Source organism: Oncorhynchus gorbuscha, linkage group LG06 (assembly GCF_021184085.1).
Source record: "Oncorhynchus gorbuscha isolate QuinsamMale2020 ecotype Even-year linkage group LG06, OgorEven_v1.0, whole genome shotgun sequence".
NCBI classification, from domain to species: domain Eukaryota; kingdom Metazoa; phylum Chordata; class Actinopteri; order Salmoniformes; family Salmonidae; genus Oncorhynchus; species Oncorhynchus gorbuscha.
The window spans coordinates 79,709,233-79,732,749 of NC_060178.1; the positions used below are offsets into that span (position 1 = coordinate 79,709,233).

The following is a 23,517-nucleotide window of genomic DNA, read 5'->3' on the forward strand; positions in this document are numbered from 1 at the left end:
CACTCACTGCAGACACACTCACTGCACACTCACTCACTGTACACACACTCACTGTACACACACTCACTGCATACACTCACTGCACACACACTCACTCACTGCACACACTCACTGCACACACACTCACTGTCCACACACTCACTGTACACACATTCACTGTACACACACACTCACTGCAAACACACTCACTGCACACGCACTCACTGTACACACACTCACTGCACACACACTCACTGTACACACACTCACTGTACACACACTCACTGTACACACACTCACTGTACACACACTCACACTCACTCACACACACACACACACACACACACACACACACACACACACACACACACACACACACTCACTGTACACACACTCACTGTACACACACTCACTGCACACACACTCACTGTACACACACTCACTGCACACACTTACTGCACACACCTCATACTCTCTTGCTCCTCTATTCATCTCTTCTCTACCAGTCTCCTGCTTTATCAGTCTCTCTCTCATTCACTATATTATTTTCTTTCTTAGCACTGCTCCCTTTCTCTCCCACTCATTTTCTCACCTTCCTACCACTGTGTCTCTTTTTCATTTTGCCACATCATTGTTTCTCCATCTCTTCTTTTCCCTCTCTCCTCCTGTCTCAATTGAATTAAATTCAAGGGGCTTTATTGGCATGGGAAACATATGTTAACATTGCGAAATGCAAGTGAAGTAGATAATATATAAAGTGAAATAAACAATAAAAATGAACAGTAAACAGTTCCAAAATAATAAAGACATTACAAATGTCATATTATGTATATATACACAATGTGCAAATGGTTAAAGTACAGAAGGGAAAATAAATAAACATAAATATGTGTTGTATTTACAAGGATATTTGTTCTTCACTGGTTGCCCTTTTCTTGTGGCAACAGGTCACAAATCTTGCTGCTGTGATGGCACACTGTGGTATTTCACCCAGTAGATATGGAAGTTTATCAAAATCAGGTTTGTTTTCAAATTCTTTGTGGATCTGTGTAATCTGAGGGAAGTATGTGTCTCTAATATGGTCATACATTTGTCAGGAGGTTAGGAAGTGCAGCTCAGTTTCAACCTCATTTTGTGGGCAGTGTGCACATAGCCTGTCTTCTCTTGAGAGGCAGGTCTGTCTACGGCGGCCTTTTTTCAATAGCAAGGCTATGCTCACTGAGTCTGTACATAGTCAAAGCTTTCCATAAGTTGGGGTCAGTCACAGTGGTCAGGTATTCTGCCACTGTGTACTCTATGTTTAGGGCCAAATAACATTCTATTTTGCTCATTTTTTTTGTTAATTCTAGAAGTAATTATCTTTCTGTTTTCTTACTATTTGGTTGGGTCTAAATGTGTTGCTGTCTGGGGCTCTGTGGGGTGTGTTTGTGTTTGTGAACAGAGCCCCAGGACCAGCTTGCTTAGGGGGCTCTTCTCCAGGTTAATCTCTCAGTAGGTGATGGATTTGTTATGGAAGGTTTGGGAATCGCTTACTTTTAGGTGGTTGCAGACTTTAGCGTATATTTTCTGGATTTTATAATTAGCGGGTATCGGCCTAATTCGGCTCTGCATGCATATTTGGTGTTTTACGTTGTACAAATCAAATCAAATTGAATTAGTCACATACGCCGAATACAACAGACCTTACAGTGAAATGCTTACTTAATTAAGATCCCTTAACCAACAATGGAGTTTTAAAAAATATGCATAAGAATAAGAAATAAAAGTAACAAGTAATTAAAGGAGGGTACCGGTACAGAGTCAATATGCAGGGGCACCGGTTAGTTGAGGTAATATGTACATGTAGGTAGAGTTATTAAAGTGTCTCTGCATAGATGATAACAACAGAGAGTAGCATCGGTGTAAAAGAGGGGGCAATGCAAATAGTCTGGGTAGCCATTTGATTAGATGTTCAGGAGTCTTATGGCTTGGGGGTAGAAGCCTCTTGGACCTAGACTTTGCGCTCCGGTACCACTTGCAATGCTGTAGCAGAGAGAACAGTCTATGACTAGGGTGGCTGGATACTTTTACATTTTTTAGGGCCTTCCTCTGACACCGCCTGGTATAGAGGTCCTGGATGGCAGGAAGCTGAGTATATTTTTGCAGAATTCTGCATGTATATTCTCAATGTGGTGTTTGTCCGATTTTGTGAATTCTTGTTTGGTGAGCGGACCCCAGACCTCACAACCATAAAGGACAATGGCTTCTATAACTGATTCAAGTATTTTTAACCAGATCCTAATTGGTATGTCAAATTTTATGTTCCTTTGATGGGATAGAAGGCCCTTCTTTCCTTGTCTCTCAGATCGTTCACAGCTTTGTGGAAGTTACCTGTGGCACTGATATTTAGGCCAAGGTATGTATGTTTTTTTGTATGCTCTAGGCCAACTGTGTCCAGATGGAATTTGTGTTTATGGTTCTGGCGACTGGACCTTTTTTGGAACACAATTATTTTTGTCTAACTGAGATTTACTGTTAGGGCCTAGATCTGGCAGAATCTGTGCAGAAGATCTAGGTGCTGCTGTAGGCCCTCCTTAGTTGGTGACAGTAGACATTTGACAAACAGTAGACAGTCTGCCGGGTGCTGTAGACTGTTCTAGTGCCCTCGCCAATTCGTTGATATATATGTTGAAGAGGGTGTGGCTTAAGCTGCATCCCTGTCTCACCCCCCGTCCCTGTGGGAAGAAACGTGTGCGTTTTATGCCAATTTTAACCTCACACTTGTTGTTTGTGTACATGGATTTTATAATGTTGTATGTTTTCCCCCCAACACCACTTTCCATCAATTTGTATTACAGACCCTCATGCCAAATTGAGTCGAAGGCTTTTTTTTAAATCAACAAAGCATGAGAAGACTTTGCCTTTGTTTTGGTTTGTTTGTTTGTCAGTTAGGGTGTGCAGGGTGAAAACGTGGTCTGTCGTCTCCCTCCCTCACCACTTCCCTCCTCTCTCTCTACCACCTTCCTCTTTTTTCCCCTCCTTCTTCTCGACTCTCTCCCTCCCACACTGTAACAATTTGTTCCTCTCTCTCTCGTATTGCCACTCTTCTCTCTCTAGCCATATCAAATCAGTCTGCCACGTCATTTTTGTGTTACTGTGTAGACTGAAGAACACCAATGTGCTTGGTATGCATTTGACTGTATGCTTTCTCATTCCACTGTCATTTCACATAAAGTTATACTGACGGTATATAAGAGTAATAACACGCACACGATCACACACACATACACAAAAAAACACATTTTTGGGCTTTGATGTAAGCCTGGGGATCCAGCCAGCTTATGACAGGGTCATGCAGTGTTTTTGATTGTCCGCTGTGAGGTAAGTGGATGTGTTTCATTGGCTCGCTGTGAGGCAACAATGTTTCTGATTGGTTAGCCCTAAAGTTAAACCATTGTTTATCACTGGTTGCTGTGAGCAGTGAAGTAAGCCATATTATTTATCCACTGTGCATCTGAGAAGAGATGGAATATCTGTTGGAGCACTGATCACTGCAGTGAATGTAAATAAACTTGCCAATAAAATCTCTCTCTCTCTCTCTCTCTCTCTCTCTCTCTCTCTCAGAGTAAAAAACATGCCAACAAGGTCCGTCTCTTTTACATGTTACACCCAGAAGACGGTGGCCCACCGTCCAAGAGACTGAGACCAGACAACCCGGTATGTTGACATATACACACACAAACACCGGGATCATACACTCACAGTTCTGTTGCCCTCACTCTGTGGCTTCCTGATCTCTCCCAGAAACAGTCTTTAATGAAACCATTAAATGATGAATGGACTTAATTTAGTAAGTTCTGAGATCAGACAGTTCAGTAGTACTGTATAACAGTCTCCTAAGCATTTCCCCTCTATCTTAAATGGATTTTGCTAGAACATTTCCTCAGGAGGTAGTGCCTTTGGCATAATTTAGTCCACAGTGCAGGTACGGGTTTTCTCTTTTCAAGGCCAGCAGTATACTGTAGGAGTTGCAGTCTAAGTAGATAGGGTGTCTGTGTAAAGCTATAGGCTCTCATACTGGCTCCAGAGAGAGTTACAGGAAGTCAGAGAGCCCTGAGGGTCTGTGTGTGTGTGTGTGTGTGTGTGTGTGTGTGTGTGTGTGTGTGTGTGTGTGTGTGTGTGTGTGTGTGTGTGTGTGTGTGTGTGTGTGTGTGTGTGTGTGTGTGTGTGTGTCTAGGTGTAGGTGTGAGTGTGTGCTTGCGTGTATGTTTCACACACACACACACACACACACACACACACACACACACACACACACACACACACACACACACACACACACACACACACACACACACACACACACACACACACACACACACACACACACACACACACACACACACACACACACACATACAGAGGTTGTGCAGTGACCTCCCCTGCCATGGCCTCCAGTAGGCAGGCGGAGAGTTTGGCAGCTGTGCTCTAGTCCGGGGGGCACTGGGCACCACACACACACACACACACACACACACACACACACACACACACACACACACACACACACACACACACACACACACACACACACACACACACACACACACACACACACACACACACACACACACACACACACAGCTACGGACTATCCTCAGGTCTGATGGGATACACCATCATTTCTACAATATTCTGGTTTATAATGATGACCTGTCAGACAGCGAGTGTAGCATGTATAACACACAAATACGTTACAGTCAAATATACACATCTTGCCAGTAATACATTCAGTAATATGCAGCATTTAAGAGGCAGGGGGAAATGCATGCAGTTATCAGCTAACTTCTTGCGTCGAGCCATCCCGGTTCCGGGATCGTGACTACAGCCTCAAGCTCATTACCATAATGCAACGTTAACTATTCATGAAAATTGCAAATGAAATTAAATCAATATGTTAGCTCTCAAGCTTAGCCTTTTGTTAACAACACTGTCATCTCAGATTTTCAAAATATGCTTCTCAACCATAGCAAAACAAGCATTTGTCTAACAGTGTTGATAGCTAGCGTAGCAGTTAGCGTTAGCATTCAACAGGCAACATTTTCACAAAAACCAGAAAAGCATGCAAATAAAATCATTTACCTTTGAAGAACTTCGGATGTTTTCAATGAGGAGACTCTCAGTTAGATAGCAAATGTTCAGTTTTTCCTGAAAGATGATTTGTTAAGGACAAATCGCTCCGTTTTCTGCGTCACGTTTAGCTACGAAAAAAACCTGTATCCAGGATTGTGTAAATCTATCCGAAAGCTCATTAGCATAATGCAACGTTAACTATTCATGAAAATCGCAAATGAAATGAAATAAATCTATTTGCTCTGAAGCTTAGCCTTTTGTTAACAACACTGTCATCTCAGATTTTCAAAAATATGCTTCTCAACCATAGCAAAACAAGCATTTGTGTAACAGTATTGATAGCCTAGCATAGGATTATGCCTGACATTCAGCATGCAACATTTTCACAAAAGCCAGAAAACCATTCAAATAAAATAATTTACCTTTGAAGAACTTCAGATGTTTTCAATGAGGAGACTCTCAGTTAGATAGCAAATGTTCAGTTTTTACAAAAATATTATTTGTGTTGACAAATCGCTCCATTTTCTTCATCACGTTTGGGTAAGAAAAAAAACGAAAATTAAGTCATTAAAACGCAAACTTTTTTCCAAATTAACTCCATAATATCGACAGAAACATGGAAAACCGATGTTTAGAATCAATCCTCAAGGTGTTTTTCACATATCTATTGACGGTAAATCCCATCGTGGCAGTTGACTTTCTCTTCTGAAGAAATGGAACGGCGCATGGACCTAAAGATTACGCAATAATTTTGACACAGGACACCGGGCGGACACCTGGTAAATGTAGTCTCTTATGGTCAATCTTCCAATGATATGCCTACAAATACGTCACAATGCTGCAGACACCTTGGAGAAACAACACAAAGGGCAGGCTCATTCCTGGCGCATTCACAGCCATATAAGGAGACATTGGAACACAGCGCCTTCAGAATCTGGGGCATTTCCTGTATGAAACTTCATCTTGGTTTCGCCTGTAGCATTAGTTCTGGGGAACTCACAGATAATATCTTTGCAGTTTTGGAAACGTCAGAGTTTTTTATTTCCAAAGCTGTCAATTACATGCATAGTCAAGGATTTTTTCGTGACAAAATATCTTGTTTAAAACGGGAACGTTTTTTATCCAAAAATTAAAAGAGCGCCCCGCCCCCTATCTCGAAGAAGTTAAACTCTCCAAAAGTTATTTTTTTTAAAGTACCAATGGACACAAAAGAGCTTAGTTTCACTGTTTTTTTGAAGGATGGTCCAGTCTCTAGCAGTGGAGAATTGAAAGCATTTTCCCCTAAGATACTGTGTAACTTGGGGATGGCTAGGTTTAAGTAATTGCTGGTTCTCACACACACACACACGCACGCACGCACGCACGCACGCACGCACGCACACACACACACACACACACACACACACACACACACACACACACACACACACACACGAGTGGTGTCATACACACACAACCAGCACTAGATTACCGTAATTGCTGGACTATTAAGCGCACCTGAATATAAACCGCACCCACTGAATTATAAAAAAATATGTATTTAGTACATAAATAAGCCGCACATGTCTATAAGCCGCAGGTGCCTATAGACATGTGCGGCTTATTTATGTACAAAATACATATTTTTTTATATTGAAACAAATGAACTTTACACAGCCTTTAAATGAAACACGGCTTGTAACAAAAATTAAAACAGTAGCCTATCAAGCCTCCTCCTGTGCACTGAAACCACTGAAGTCATCTCCTTCGGTGTCGGAGTTGAATAGCCTCAGAATTGCTTCATCCGATGTTGGATCGTTTTCATTGTCGCTTTTCTGGATTTTTGGTTTCTCATTTTGTCTGTCATAGTTGAAGTGTACCTATGATGAAAATTACAGGCCTCTCTCATCTTTTTAAGTGGGAGAACTTGCACAATTGGTGGCTGACTAAATACTTTTTTTGCCCCACTGTATTTCCTTCCCTCTTTATTTCGTTCTTTAGTTCCTTCTTTCTGTCTTTCCTTGTTTCCTTCCTTCTGTCTTTCCTTGTTTCCTTCCTTCTGTCTTGACTTGTTTCCTTCCTTGTTTCATTCCTTCTTTCTTTCTTTCTGTCCTTCTTTCTTTCTTTCTGTCTGTCTTTCTTTTCCTTTCCTTTCTCACTTTTTCTTTCCTTAAACCCAGGGGAAGTCTAAACTGTCTATTTGTCAGCTTTTGTTGTATTTCACCTCCTGAAGCCTACTCCTGTAGATCCCTGAAGGGAAGAGAGAACTAACAAACACACACACACACACACACACTAGCCGTGTCTGAATACCCATGCTTGTGTTCAAAATAGTAGGCATTTTGGGTATGTGAAAATAGAATGTGTTATAGTATGTGTGTAATAGGATTTTCCAGTTGAATAAAAAGGAGAGCAGTCATTGATGAAGTAAATCAAAATCAATCCAGTTTAATTACAAGTTGCCAGCGGTGTAAAGTAACTAAGTTAATTTAAAATACATTGAAGTACTACTTAAGTAGTTTTTTGGGGTTATCTGCACTTTACTTTTTTTACTATTTATATTTTTGACAACTTTGACTGTTGCTCCACTACATTCCTAAAGAAAATATTGTACTTTTTATTTCATACATTTTCCCTGACACCCAAAAGTACTCATTACATTTCGAATGCTTAACAGGACAGGGAATTATCCAATTTACACACTGATCAAGAGAACATACCTGGTCATCCTACTGCCTCTGATCTGGTGGACTCACTAAACACAAACACTTAATTTGAAAATTATGTCTGAGTGTTGTAGTGTACCCCTGGATACCCGTACATTTTAGAAATAAGACAATGGTGCTGCCTGATTTGCTTAATATACAGAATTTTTTATTATTTATACTTTTACTTCTGATACTTAAGTTTATTTAAAACCTAGTACTGTTAGACTGTTACTCAAGTAGTATTTTACTGGGTGGTTTTCATTTAAGATATCTTTACATTTATTGAAGTATGACAATTGAGTACTTTTTCCACCAATTGTTTTATTTTGACCTTATCCCAAACCTTACCTTAAACCTTAACTTTGGAGCAACTTCGAAACTTTGGAGAAAGTTTGGAGAAACTGAACAATACTGAGCAGGAGGAGTCCACCCAGGGTGTCAAAAACACTTCAGTGAGACTTAGAGAGCTTGCTGGCGAGTGTGTGTGTGTATTTGGTTCGTGTGTGTGTGTGTGTGTGTGTGTGTGTGTGTGTGTGTGTGTGTGTGTGTGTGTGTGTGTGTGTGTGTGTGTGTGTGTGTGTGTGTGTGTGTGTGTGTGTGTGTGTGTGTGTGTGTGTGTCAAACAGAGAAAGTAGGTTGGAAATGTGCTCTCACATGAAAGAGAAGACTTAATCCGTTTTCCTCCATATGTCTTTCCCACCTCTTTTAGCGATCTCTTTCTCTCTCCCTCTCTCGGTCTCCAGTGGTGTACATCTGAGTGAGTGAGTGAGTGAGTCAAAGGCAAAGGAGGAGAACCCTGCAGTGTTATTGCCACTCATCTTTTTCTCCCTCAAATCACTGAACAAAAATATAAAAGCAAAAATGTCAAAGATGTTAGTTAGAGTTCACATAAGGAAATCCGTCAATTGAAATACATGCATTGGGGCCTAATCTATGGATTTCACATGACTGGGAATCAGTGGCGATTTTAGCACGTAAATCTTTGTGGGACAAAAGAATATACGCTTCCGGTCAAAAGTTTTAGAACATCTACTCATTAAAGGGTCCTTCTGTAGCTCAGTTGGTAGAGCATGGCACTTGTAACGCCAGGGTAGTGGGTTCGATCCCCGGGACCACCCATACGTAGAATGTATGCGCACATGACTGTAAGTCGCTTTGGATAAAAGCGTCTGCTAAATGGCATATATTATTATTATTATTCTTTATTTTTACTATTTTCTACATTGTAGTGAATAGTGAAAACATCAACATTATGAAATAACACATTTGGAATCATGTAGTAACCAAAAAAAGTGTTAACCAAATCAAAATATATTTTATATTTGAGATTCTTCAAATAGCCACATCTTCTCTTTCATCTGAGAGCACATTTCCAACCTACTTTCTCTGTTTGTCTTGATGACAGCTTTGCACATGCATGGCATTCTCTCAACCAGCTTCACCTGGAATGCTTTTCCTACAGTCTTGAAGGAGTTTCCACATATGCTTAGCACTTGTTGGCTTTTTTCCTTCACTCTGCAGTCTGACTCACCCCAAACCATTTCAATTAGTTTGAGGTTGGGTGATTGTGGAGGCCAGGTCATCTGATGCAGCAATCCACCACTCTCCTTCTTGGTAAAATAGTCCATACACAGCCTGGAGGTGTGTTGGGTCATTGTCCTGTTGAAAAACAAAGGATAGTTCCTCTACGCTCAAACCAGATGGGATGCCGTATCGCTGCAGAATGCTGTGTTAGCCATGCTGGTTAAGTGTGCCTTGCATTCTAAATAAATCACAGACAGTGTCAACAGCAAAGTACCCCCACACCATAACACCTCCTCCTCCATGCTTTACAGTGGAAACTACACATACGGAGATCATCCGTTCACCCCCACCACGTCTCACATACAGTGGCTTGCGAAAGTGTTCACCCCCTTGGCATTTTTCCTATTTTGTGGCCTTACATCCAGGAATTAAAATGTATTTTAGGAGGGTTTGTATCATTTGATTTACACAACATGCCTACCACTTTGAAGATGCAAAATATTTTTTCTTGTGAAACAAACAAGAAATAAGACAAAAAAAAACTTTTGCAGAAATTACAGCTACATGTCTATTGTGGTATGTCTCTATAGGCTTGGCACATCTAGCCCCTGGGGTTTTCTGGCTGCGGTGTTCACATCTAGCCACTGCTCCAGCTCCTTCAAGTTGGATGGGTTCCGCTGGTGTACAGCAATCTTTAAGTCATATGACAGATTCTCAATTGGATTGAGGTCTGGGATTTGACTAGGCTATTCCAAGACATTTAAATGTTTCCCCTTAAACCACTCGATTATTGCTTTAGCAGTATGCTTAGGGTATTTGTCCTGCTGGAAGGTGAACCTCTGTCCTAATCACAAATCTCTGGAAGACTGAAAGAGATTTCCCTCAAGAATTTCCCTGTATTTAGCGCCATCCATCATTCCTTCAATTCTGACCAGTTTCCCAGTCCTTTACAGCATGAGTCTGCCACCACCACGCTTCACTGTGGGAATGGTGTTCTCGGGGTGATTAGAGGTCTTGGGTTTGCACCAGACATAGTGTTTTACTTGATGGCCAAAAAGCTACATTTTAGTCTCATCTGACCAAGAACACCTTCTTCCATATGTTTGGGGAGTCTCCCACATGCCTTTTGGTGAACACCAAATGTGTTTGCTTATTTTTTTATTTTAAGCAATGGCTTTTTTTCTGCCCACTCTTCCGTAAATCCCAGCTTACTGAACTAGTGTATATATACTGAGATCATGTGACAGATTATGTGACACTGTCACACCCTGACCATAGTTTGCTTTGTATGTTTCTATGTTTTGTTTTGTCAGGGTGTGATCTGAGTGGGCATTTTATGTTACATGTCTAGTTTGTCTATTTCCATGTTTGGCCTGATATGGTTCTCAATCAGAGGCAGGTGTTAGTCATTGTCTCTGATTGGGAACCATATTTAGGTAGCCTGTTTGGTGTTGGGTTTTGTGGGTGATTGTTCCTGTCTCTGTGTTTGCAACAGATAGGGCTGTTTTGGGTTTTCATGTTTCTTGTTTTGTTAGTTTGTTCATGTGTAGAGTCTTTATTAAAGAACCATGAATAGAAACCACGCTGCATTTTGGTCCGCCTCTCCTTCACTTCACCAATTTGGACTATTTTATGCATGTCCATTACATGAAATCCAAATAAAAATCTATTTAAATTACAGGTTGTAATGCAACAAAATAGGAAAATTGCCAAAGTGTCACGCCCTGACCGTAGAGATCTTTTTCTGTCTCTATTTTGGTTTGGTCAGGGTGTGATTTGGGTGGGCATTCTATGTTCCTTTTTCTATGTTTTGTATTTCTTTGTTTTGGCCAGGTATGGTTCTCAATCAGGGACAGCTGACTATCGTCGTCTATGATTGGGAACCATACTTAGGTAGCTTTTTCCCACCTATGTTTTGTGGGTAGTTGTTTTCTGTTTAGTGTTTTCTGCACCTGACAGGCCGTTTTTGTTTCCGCACTTTGTTATTTTGTTCAGTTTTCAGTTCAATAAAAGTCATGAACATTTACCACACTGCGCTTTGGTCCGATTTTTCCTCTTCCGACGACGACACACGTTACACAAGGGGGGTGAATACTTTCTCAAGCCACTGTAGACACGGTGGTTGGATCCAAAAATGTCCAATTTGGACTCCAGACCAAAGGACAAATTTCCACTGGTCTAATGTCCACTGCTCATAGTTCTTGGCCCAAGCAAGTCTCTACGTCTCCTTGGTGTCTTTATTAGTGATTTCTTTGCAGCAATTTGACCATGAAAGCCTGATTCACACAGCCTCCTTTAAACAGTTGATGTTGAGATGTGTCTGTTACTTGAACTCTGTGAAGCATTTATTTGGGCTGCAATTTCTGCGGCTGGTAACTCTAATGAGCTTTTTCTCTGCAGCAGAGGTAACTCTGGGTCTTGCTTTCCTTGAAGGTTGATGGTTTTTGTGCCGGCACTTTAAATGTTCTTTAAATGTTCCATATTGACTGACCTTAAAGTATTAAAGTAATGATGGACTGTTGTTTCTCTTTGCTTATTTGAGCTGTTCCTGCCAATAATATGGACTTGGTCTTTTGATTTGTTTTTTTGCTTGGTTACTACATGATTCCATATGTGTTATTTCAATGTTGTGATGTCTTCACTACTATTCTACATTGTAGAAAATAGTAAAAATAAAGAAAAACCCTTGAATGAGTAGGTGTTTTGACTGGTAGTGTATGTTTGGATGAATGTTAGCAAAGCCACTACACAACCCAACACAACACGAAACAATACATTAATTGCACTATAATGGTGACAAACGGTGCCCACAAACTGTTAGGGCCTATATAAAGTTTTCCCAACAGCAGAGCTTTCTTTTCAGCACCATGGAGTGAATTCTTACCACTGCTACACCTGGCTCTCAGCGGAGCCTTGTCTGGCAGTGAAACAGTTCATTCAGCCTCATTTTCTGCCTTTAAAAAAATATTGCTGAAATGACTGACTTGCTTAACTTCTTATGGTATAGGGGACGCTTGCGTCCCACCAGCCAACATGTCAGATTTTAAAAGGGCTTTTCGTCGAAAGCATAAGAAGCTATTATCTGATGATGAACAGTAAACATAGAGGGTAGCATATTTCAACCCTGCAGGCGCTCCACAAAATGCAGAAATAAAATATAAAACATGCCTTACCTTTGACGAGCTTCTTTTGTTGGCACTCCAATATGTCCCCTAAACATCACAATTGGTCCTTTTGTCCGATTAATTCCATCCATATATATACAAAATGTCAATTTATTTGGCGCGTTACTAATAATATGCATATCTTATATTCTTGGCATGAGTAGCAGGAAGTTGAAATTGGGCACGCTATTTATCCAAAAGTGAAAATGCTGCCCCCTATACCTATACCCCCATATAGAATTTAAACAAATGTGGTTTCTACTGACAATTGAGATGTACAAACTATGGTATAAGGGAACGATGATCGGATAAGAGGCAATCCATCATTTCCATTAATAAGCGAGCTAGGACGCACATAGTAAATATAACTATTTGTTCAGCACCTTTGAAATGTACAGAATTCAGAACATGGGACGTTCTTACAGTTTTCTCCCTGTACACCAAGTCAGAACCGTAGGAATAGTAAAGGGGGCATATATGCAGACAATGCCCTGTAGGACACTTTGCCACTGCTGGGAATGCAGATATACATATGTTGTCACAGATACCTTAAAATAAAAGTAGGGGTGTGGATCAGAAAACCAGTTAGTATCTGGTGTGACCATACTTTTTGTCTTTGTCATGCAACGTAACACATCTCCTTCCCATAGGGTTGATCAGGCTGTTAATTGTGGCCTGTGGAATATTGTCCCACTCCTCTTCAACAGCTGTGCGCAAAGTTGCAGGATATTGGCGGGAACTGGAACAAGCTGTTGTACACGTTCATCCAGAGAGTCCCAAACATGCTTAATGGTTGACATGTCTGGTGAGTATGCAGGTCATGGAAGAACTAAGACATTTTTAGCTTCTAGGAATTGTGTACAGATTCTTCTGACATAGGGCTGTGCCTTATCATGCTGAAACATGAGGTGATGGCAGCGAATGGATGGAATGACAATGTGCTTCAGGATCTCATCATGGTATCTCATTGCATTCAAGTTGCCATTGATAAAATGCAATTGTGTACCTTGTCTGTAGCATATTCCTGCCCATAACCTAGCCCCACCGCTACCATGGGGCACTCTGTTCACAACGTTGACATCAAAAACCTCTCGCCCACATGACACCAAGCCACTGCAATCTGCCCGGTACAGTTGTAACCAGGATTCATCCGTCAAGAGCACATTTCTCCAGTGTGCCAATAGCCATCAAAGGTGAGTGTTTCCCCACTGAAGTCGGTTACGACACCGAATTGCAGTCAGGTCAAGACCTTGGTGAGGACGATGAGCACTCAAGTGAGCTTCCCTGAGACGGTTTCTGACAGTTTGTGCCAAAATTCTTCAGTTATGCAAACTTATAGTTTCATTGGCTGTCCAGGTGGTTGGTCTCAGACATTCTATCAGGTGAAGAAGCCAGATGTGGTAATGAGGACGGTTGGACGTACTGCCAAATTCTCTAAAACAACATTCGAGGAGGCTTATGGTACAGAAAATAATATTCCATTTTCTGGCAACAGCTCTGGTGAACATTCTTGCGGTCAGCATGCCAATGTGCACGCTCCCTCAAAACTTGAGACATCTGTGGCATTGTTGTTGTGTGACAAAACTGATCATTTTAGAGTGGCCTTTTATTGTCCCCAGCACAAGGTGCACCTGTATAATTATCATACTGTTTAATCAGCTTCTTGATAGGCCACATGTTACATAGACACAGGGAGTCAGGAAGCAGGTGCAGTTAGTGAGTTTAATAACAATGAACATGGAATGCTACAAAACAAGAGAAGCATCTAACATGGAAACAGAAACAATACTGCCTGCTGACTGATAACAAAGAGTGCTAAATAAAGGGAGTAATGAAGTCCAGGTGTGACTGATGATGAGGTCTGCATATTGACGGTTGCCATGTGTGCGTAAAGATAGGTTGGCTGGACTGGTGGTTAGTAGACCGGTGACGTCAAGCTCCGGAGCAGGGGACCGGGAGGGGACATGACAGTACCCTCCTGACACACGGCTCCAGCCGCAGGACGACACCATTCAGGAGGACGGCCCCGAAAGCAAGGAGCGGGCCGGTCAGGACGACGAATGTGGAAATCTCTGTTGATGTTGGAATCTAGAACGTCGTCCACTGGAACCCAACACCACTCCTCTAGACTGTACCCCTCCCAGTCCACCGGGTACTGGAGCTGACCCCCACGACGTCAGTAGTCCAGGATTGATCTAATGGCATAGGCGGGGCTCCCCTTGATATCCTTGATATGGAGGGGTGTCGTGGGGGACGGAATCAGCCAGGGGACCAGGAACCACCAGCCTGAGGAGGGAAACATGAAAATATGGTGAGATCTGGTTGTTAGTGGGTGTTAGTGGGTAATCTATAATTTACCTTGTAGACCCTCTGGAGGACCTTGAACAACCCCACAAATCTGGTACTCAGCTTCTTACTGGGCAGGCGGAGCGGGAGGTTCCTGGGGGGAGAGCCAGACGCGATCACCAGGATGGGACACGTGAGCCTCACTGAGGTGGTGAGCCGCTTGCTCTTTCTGACGACAGATGGCGCGCGATGGAGGGTATCGTCCACCGCAGGAGCTTCGGTCTGGCTCGGAATCCACTGAGCCAGGGCTGGCTGATAACCCAGAACAGACCGGAAGGGAGTCAGCCAGGTGGAGAAGTGTCACAATGAATTCTTGGTGTATTCAGCCCAAGGAAGGAATTGAGCCAGCTCCTGGTTCATCCTCTCCACCTGCCCGTTAGATTGGGGCCGGTACCTGGAAGTGAGGCTGACTGTGACCTCCATCTTCTCCATGAAAGCCTTCCATACACGTGACGTGAATTAGGGACAACGATCAGAGACGATATCCTCTGGAAGGCATTAGTGCGGAAGACCTCCTGGAACAGTGCCTCAGCAACCTAGAGAGTAGGGAGACCATTGAGAGGGATGAAATGGCATGAGAATCTGTCGACTATCCCCAAATGGTGGTAAAACCATCAGAAGAGGGGAGATCAGTGACAAAGTCAATGGACAGATGAGACCAGGGACGCTGAGGCACGGGGAGTAGTTTCCCTGCTGGAGCGTTCCAGGGGGATCTGGATCGGGCACATATGGAACAGGAGTTGACATATCGAGCGACGTCCTGCACCAAGGTGGGCCACCAGGACTTTCCAGAGATGGACTGAATGGTGCGGGTAATACATGGATGTTTAGCGACAACAGCTGTGTACGCCCAGGTCAATAGCCAATCCCTTATGCCTGTGGGAATGTAGGTGTGCTCAGGAGGACAGGTGGCAGGTGCGGTTTCCCTCTCCAGGGCTTTGTGAATGTCCACATCTACATCCCAGAGCACAGGGGCTACGACTCGAGAGGGTCCTCCGTCCTTCTTGGCCATCAAGATGAATTCTGCCGATGCAGGGGAGGTGGACGTGCGAATGAAACCCTGCTGGAGAGCCTCCTGGATGTACTCCTCCATAGCCTTGGTTTCGGCCACAGACAGAGGGTTAGATGCGGCTGCGCAGAGGCACAGAGCCTGCAAGCAAGTCGGTGGCACAGTCCCAGGGACGATGAGGAGTGAGACAGGTGATGCAGGTCTTGGACAAAAACCTCCCAAAGATTTTGGTATACCTCCGGGATGTTGGGCTGAAGGACAACCACAGGACTATCAACCAATGTGGAACCACAGGGAAAGGGTAAGCAGGTCTTCCGGCATTTGGGTGCCCAATCTGTGATTTTCATCCTCGGCCATGAGATCGTGGGGTTATGATGATCGTATGTACGGGTACGGTGATGATGAGGAAGGAAAGGCTCTTCCTCTCCTCTCTCCCAGAAGGCCGTGGCCCACTCTAATGCCCGTCCAGTCAGCAGAGAAATAACTGTTGCAACCTTGTACCTCTCTGGGGTGGGGGCTCCCCTCTGATAAGTTAAACAGAGGGATTAGTAGGAAGCCACAGGATTTCGATGGAGTCCCGTCATATTTGAATGGGAGGGACAATCGGGCAACGCTAATGTCGACTCGTTAAAGACACTCATCCATAGTAGAGAGAATTAAGTAGACGGTGCGCGTCAAACGTCTGATGAATGACCCTATGTCCGCGGGCATCCGGTCGGGACATCCTGGCAAGAAGGTGTCATGTGGTTATGCCCATATAAGTGCATCCTGTTCCTGTTGTCAGGTGTTAAAGTGTGTGTTAATTTATGTCTATATTGCATCTATTCCTTTGAAGTTGTCAGGATGATTGATGTGTAGGGACCTGGTTGAACTGGGGGGTGGGGTGTTTGAACATTTCAAAGAGGATGGCCCCACACCCCCTATTGTATTGCCCTTAGGGTTGTTGTCTATGAAGCAGGAATGTCCGGGGGGATTGTGTTGGCAGACGCAATATAAATAAGACACAGAACAACACATGTGGCCCCAGAACACTAAACAAGATTTAAAAAAGAAAATACAGAACATTAAACAGAAAATTATGTCTCCTAGGCCAATTCTCGGGGTGCTATGCATCTCTTGTCACGAACCCAATGATAAAAGCATCGAGGACATTTTGTATTATGCCCCTAAATGTTTTAAATCAAATCAAATCAAATGTATTTATATAGCCTTTTGTACATCAGCTGATATCTCAAAGTGCTGTACAGAAACCCAGCCTAAAACCCCAATCAGCAAGCAATGCAGGTGTAGAAGCACGGTGGCTAGGAAAAACTGCCTAGAAAGGCCAAAACCTAGGATGAAACCTAGAGAGGAACCAGGTTATGTGGGGTGGCCAGTCCTCTTCTGACTGTGCCGGGTGGAGATTGTAACAGAACATGGCCAAGATGTTCAAATGTTCATAAATGACCAGCATGGTCAAATAATAACAATCACAGGCAGAACAGTTGAAACTGGAGCAGTAGCACGGCCAGTTGGACTGGGGACAGCAAGGAGTCATCATGTCAGGTAGTCCTTTTAAAGAAGTTTTGGATACGAGTGATAGACATATGTCTTACACATTCTAACATGAGGATTCAACTGTGAAGATTTTCACAGACAGTGGTCCCAAACCCAGGAGTTTTTCTCCTGCGCTGCGTATGAGAGAATGGCTTAAGATAAGGCTAGCGCTCTGTCAAATTGAACAGGCCCTGAGTGGTGCAATCCTGCCAGGCTATGCATGGAAGAGCTTGTGTGTGGGCGCAGTGATTTGAAAGCCATAAGGATCTCTTCAATGGCGTATATCCCCGACTCCAAAGTGACAATTTTAGCATGTGAACAATTTGATAGTACAAATGCGACGAAGTCTGTCAAGTCAATATGTATTTTCAAAAGCCTGCATTGATGTAAACTTTTTTACTTTTTTACGTTTAGCTTTCAATGGATTGATTATCCTATATTCATAACCCTGATGAATAAGCTAGACAGTCTTTTCCAAAATCGTGAACAATTACATCGCTATCCGCTTCTATCCTTAACCTCTCCGGGATATTCGGGACGGTAGCGTCCCACCCCGCCAACAGCCAGTGAAATTGCAGGGCGCCAAATTCAAAACATAAAAATCGCATAATTAAAATTGCTCAAGCATACAAGTATTTTACACCATTTTAAAGATACAATTCTTGTTAATCCAGCCACAGTGTCTGATTTCAAAAAGGCTTTACAGCGAAAGCAGCACAAACTATTATGTTAGGTCACCACCAAGTCACAGAAAACCCCACAATTTTTCCAGCCAAAGAGAGGAGTCACAAAAAGCAGAAATATAGATCAAATTAATCACTAACCTTTGATGATCTTCATCAGATGACACTCATAGGACTTCATGTTACACAATACATGTATGTTTTGTTCGATAAAGTGCATATTCATATCCAAAAATCTAATTTTACATTGGCATGTTATGTTCAGTAGTTCCAAAACATGCTGTGATTTTCCAGAGAGCCACATCAATTTACAGAAATACTCATAATAAACTGATAAAATATAACTATTATACATGGAACTTTACCACACATGCCTTTCAAATTTGTATTTATCTCAACCGCAAGGACGTGGGTGGCTAAAAAGTCAAACAACCCAGGCAGAAGATATCTTGTCTAGACAACCTCCTATGGTTTAAAACATATGTTATTTCTAATCAGCGCATATATTAACGGCCCCCCCACCAAGGTCTATACATTTATATCGGACACCCCCCAAGCTGCTACCCCTGAGGTTGTAGGAAATCAAAAGGAAATACCGGCAGACACAATATGTCGAGACACCCACCTGTGGTTTTTAGGTCTCTAAACATTCTGGGGTACTATATGAACATTTTTGCATACAGGATGCTGCCTGAAAAAAAACTGCACCCCCGCTCGGTAAGCTCATTACAGAATATCTCACCTTAGAGACACGACCGCGGAGCGAGGCTAGTGAAACAGATACTATCCATTCTGTACGAACTGCAAAAGCACAACTCCATACACAAGGCCAACAGCCCCGAAGAGTTAGCAACCCAGAACAGCTAAAAGATAATCTGTAAATCCGTCCTAATGGAGCTTTCTGAAGGTGAGTTAGTGAAAATAATATATTAGATTTGGAGGCGTTAGGTATTTTCTGGGAATTGTTTGGATATTACAACTTGATATTATTGTAATATTAAACCGGCGTGATATGGCTTTTTTAAACCGGGGACAACGATTTTTTAGGTAATATGTCAAATGCACGTATTCTTATAAGTTAAAATGTATCTATTTCGTATAAATATATGTTAATATTATCTAACGTTTGTAGGATATCAATCCTTTACCCAGTTGCTCCAGGGAATGAATGGTTTGGAACAGACTTCGTTAGACGGGGATTCAGTGGAGCAAAACGCATGCAGCCAGTCGCCATCACACTATTTTCGACGTAAGTCCAAATAATAAAATACATAAGAATATTTATTCATTAAAAACAAAAAGTATGCACCCTATATTAAAAGCTATTTTTTGTTTACAGCTGACAGACCACAAAGCAGGATCACGACTGCATTATGTACTCTGAATGACTACGGCGGAGACAATGAAATAGATGCTATTCTCCCGTTCTGTATGAACGTTTTTTCAAACACACTAAGAACCGAGGCTATAACCGACCGGGGAACCTCCACCCACTCGCTCCATATTCCATACCCAAACAAGCAACGCACAACTCAGGCGCAAGTGCATTGCGCAGAATCACCCCAGCCCGAAAAGTGTTACTGGGCCAGAAACTTACTGCTTCAAGAAACGGCGCTACATGGACACGGTATGAAGCCATTATATATATATATGTTATTAGTTATACATATTTTATTATTATTTATACATTTTTATAATTGAATATCTTAAAACAATGACAAATAATGTTTTTTTCAGACTCCAATGAGACATGCCCGGCAGAATCTGGAATGCCTGGTGAAAAAGTCTAGATCCCACAGTATCCGCGATTCGTCAGAACAGCCCGCGTCAAAAAAGCAGAGGTAATTTAATTCTATATTGTTAAAATGTAGTTTTATACCTGAAATGTATTTGACATTTTTATCTAATATATTTTATGTTTAATAACCTATTTTGTATGTATATTATTCTTTCAGACTCCTCCCTGGTGTATAACGGCACAGAAGACCATACACAACGAGAACACACAGAGGATTTTGACATACACAATAAAACACAGAAGCCGGATGATTTCAACATTTTAAATTACATTTCAGAGGTAGACAACTTGATTTTATGTGAAGCGGCCAACCTTCTTAATTCATCCAATTCTTTTGTAGAAACACCCAAACCTGAAATACAACAAGCTAGGTTTCTCACTGCCTTGTCCAGGGCTCTAAAATCGCGAAAGGTTTTGCTACACAAACGAATGGTGGCTTTAATCGAGCGGCAATACAGTCAGGATCTATCCTTCTGGCATAGAACAATGCCACATTTGTTAAACAACATCCGATTAAAAAACGCAAATACAGGCGCTAAAAACCTATATGTAACATGGCTCCTTCCAGAATACCACAAGAACACACATCATTAATTACCCAAATGGATGAGCCAACAGACATAATTCATACAGTTGAAACCCTGTTATCCCAGATTCCCGCCGAACTCCAAGCTTTAATTAAACAGATGAATGAGGCTGGGGTACCAGACATAATTACAATAGATGAAACCCTATTATCCCAGATTCCCGCCGAACTCATAGAATTAATTAATTATATGAATGAGTCCGGGACCACCGATGAAAACCTGTTATCCCAGATCCCTGATGCACTCATATTCACGATGGCAACACCCATCCGTAGCACGCGCTCCAGCAGGTGTATCTCATTGATCATCCCTAAAGCCAACACCTCATTCGGCCGCCTTTCGTTCCAGTACTCTGCTGCCTGTGACTGGAACGAATTGCAAAAATCGCTGAAGTTGGAGACTTTTATCTCCCTCACCAACTTCAAACATCAGCTAGCTGAGCAGCTAACCGATCACTGCAGCTGTACATAATCTATTGGTAAATAGCACACCCATTTTCACCTACCTCATCCCCACAGTTTTTATTTATTTACTTTTCTGCTCTTTTGCACACCAATATCTCTACCTGTACATGATCATTTATCACTTCAGTGTTAATCTGCAATATTGTAATTATTCGCCTACCTCCTCATGCCTTTTGCACACATTGTATATAGACTCCCCTTTTGTTCTCTGTGTTATTGACTTGTTAATTGTTTACTCCATGTGTAACTCTGTGTTGTCTGTTCACACTGCTATGCTTTATCTTGGCCAGGTCGCAGTTGCAAATGAGAACCTGTTCTCAACTAGCCTACCTGGTTAAATAAAGGTGAAAAAAATATATATATTGTTGATTAACCAGATGAATGAGAGCAGAAGATCTTCTACATAGGAACCCCCACAGACCTCGCCATTAACTCCGATGTATGAAGAGTCTGAAATGCAACAATGTTTTTGGTCTCGATAGAAGTGTCCGGGTTGTGTACCAAAATAAATTCAGCCATACAGAGATTCAACAGTTTTTCAATTTCACATGGCTGAATCAGAATCTTGACTATGTGTTTTATGTGATGATAGTCGATACTCTGAACGAACTGTTAGACTGTTAGACATTATGGCAAACCTCGTGATGTCTTACAGTTGGAAATTTGTGGAGATAGCATGCAAAACACTTCTTATTTTACCCAATTGCGAAGCAGATCTTGAACAATTTATAGCCCTGCTAGAACAACTTTTTCAGTCAAATTTATCCGTCATAGCCGATAGGACCCTCGAGCTTGTAGTGCAAATAATATGTCAACCCCTGGGTGGTGGGGGGCAGAGAAGGAAACTAGGTAGCCTAATCAGAAATTATAAGCAAACTTCATAAACGTTCACAATCCTGGTAATAAGCTATGCTTTGCAATAGGCCTAGCACATTTACTCAAGCCTGGATGTACGGATCTAGCGGCGTTACAAAAGGCTAGAGACCTCCAAACGGACGTGGGTCTAGGTATACAGGTTGCGGTGGCATTCTCTGACATAGTAAAATGTGAAAACTTTCTGAACATCAAGATTGTGGGTTTGTACCACAGTAAAGCTAATGCAGCTCTCTTGAAATTCCAAAACAAATCTATGAAGTGTGGAACTTTTCCAGGAAATCAGACACTCTTTTTAAAGAGTACATCAAGACCTTCTTGAGATGCAAGCAAATGGCTTCAGGCTATCCTGAATCGGTCACAGATCAAGAGAGCAAAGACAAGCACATTCAAGACTATCACGACAGAGAAGGCATACTTCTTGACCCTGACAGAATAGAGGTCAACAAAACCAAAATAAATGTGTCGAAATTGTACTTAAACTCTCTTTGGGGGAAGCTTTCGCAGAGTTGCAATATGCTAACAACTTCGATCATTAAAGACCCAGAATATTTTTGGGAATTCGTTTTTTCGGACCGATACGATATTTCACATTTTTCATTCTTGAGTCAAGACATTGCCCTGGTGCAATGGAGACGTAACAAGAAGAAGGTTCTACCCCTGGGTAATGTAAATGCATTTCTTGCAGCATTTACCACGGCCTATGGCCGACTTGAACTGTACGCCCTCATGGCGTTTCCATGTCCAGTGGAAGCGTGGTCTCCCTGACCACCCCTGACCCTAATGGCCGGCTATCTAGGGAGTGCATGGGAAAGGGAGAATCTATCGGCACAAGCGGAACACCTAATTTAATAGCGAGTCCGTAATCCATAAAGCCCTATGCTGGGAAGAGGGGAAAAAAGTTTGGAAAAAAATCAAGACAAGCATGTGACCAACAGGGGGTTCTGGGTGAGTTTGGTGCTGACTCACCTGGGGTAATCGAGAAATGTTCTGCCTGCCATCTCGACTCCCAGACGGACCCCCCCAGCACCGATCTGCCGTGTGTCCTCTCCGACCACAGCTGGTGCAGAGGGAGCCTCCTCCTCCGGTACCCCTCGGCACAGTCCCTCCCAACTCCATCAGAACGGGAGTGGAGGTGCTGGGTGGTGGAACACACAGTGTAACGGTTTTGACTTGAGGTTATTATTTATAGGGGTGCCAGGTAGGTTGTGCCTACCAGAGAAAACAGTTTCTCCTTTTAGTTTGGGTGGGAATGAGTCCCATCTGGTCCGTCAAGTCTACACCAATACAAAGGACGTATGTAAAAGTCAGGATGGAAATAAACTTTTCATAAACCCTTAAAACATTGAAAAGAACTTCAAAAACAATTATATTCTGTTGCGTGGGTTGTATTAGCAACAACAATGATTACACACATATATAATAATATCACAATGAGTTCTGGTTCCTCCAGAAATGTCCTGTACCTCGGGCCTAAAAAGAGTCCTGCCCGGTAAAGGAGTTCAGTGAACTCAAGTGACTTTTGTCACGCGATGTTTGTCCGTTCGTTCCGTGTAGCGTAAACCCAGTATTAAACATACAATCAATATAACAATTACTTTACCACAGAACCTTAAAGCGGATCAACTCTTAATTAAGTCCTCAACTACCACTAACTACACAAATCACAGTATACATCACATCCAAACAAATGAAATACCGTATACAAAAAGGTGGTAGTCAGTCGGTCAGTCAGACAATCCAATCCGCCAATAG

At 42.3% G+C, this 23,517-nt stretch overlaps 1 protein-coding gene across 1 annotated transcript in view; it reads left to right on the plus strand.

The window, feature by feature from the left end:
* Positions 1 to 23,517, plus strand: part of zgc:171482 (zinc finger protein) — a 196,593-nt gene that overhangs the window by 62,956 nt on the left and 110,120 nt on the right. The window contains exon 3 of the mRNA XM_046354205.1: positions 3,583 to 3,675. Within this exon, the coding sequence (XP_046210161.1) occupies positions 3,583 to 3,675 (93 nt within the window). The remainder of the gene's footprint in view (positions 1 to 3,582; positions 3,676 to 23,517) is intronic.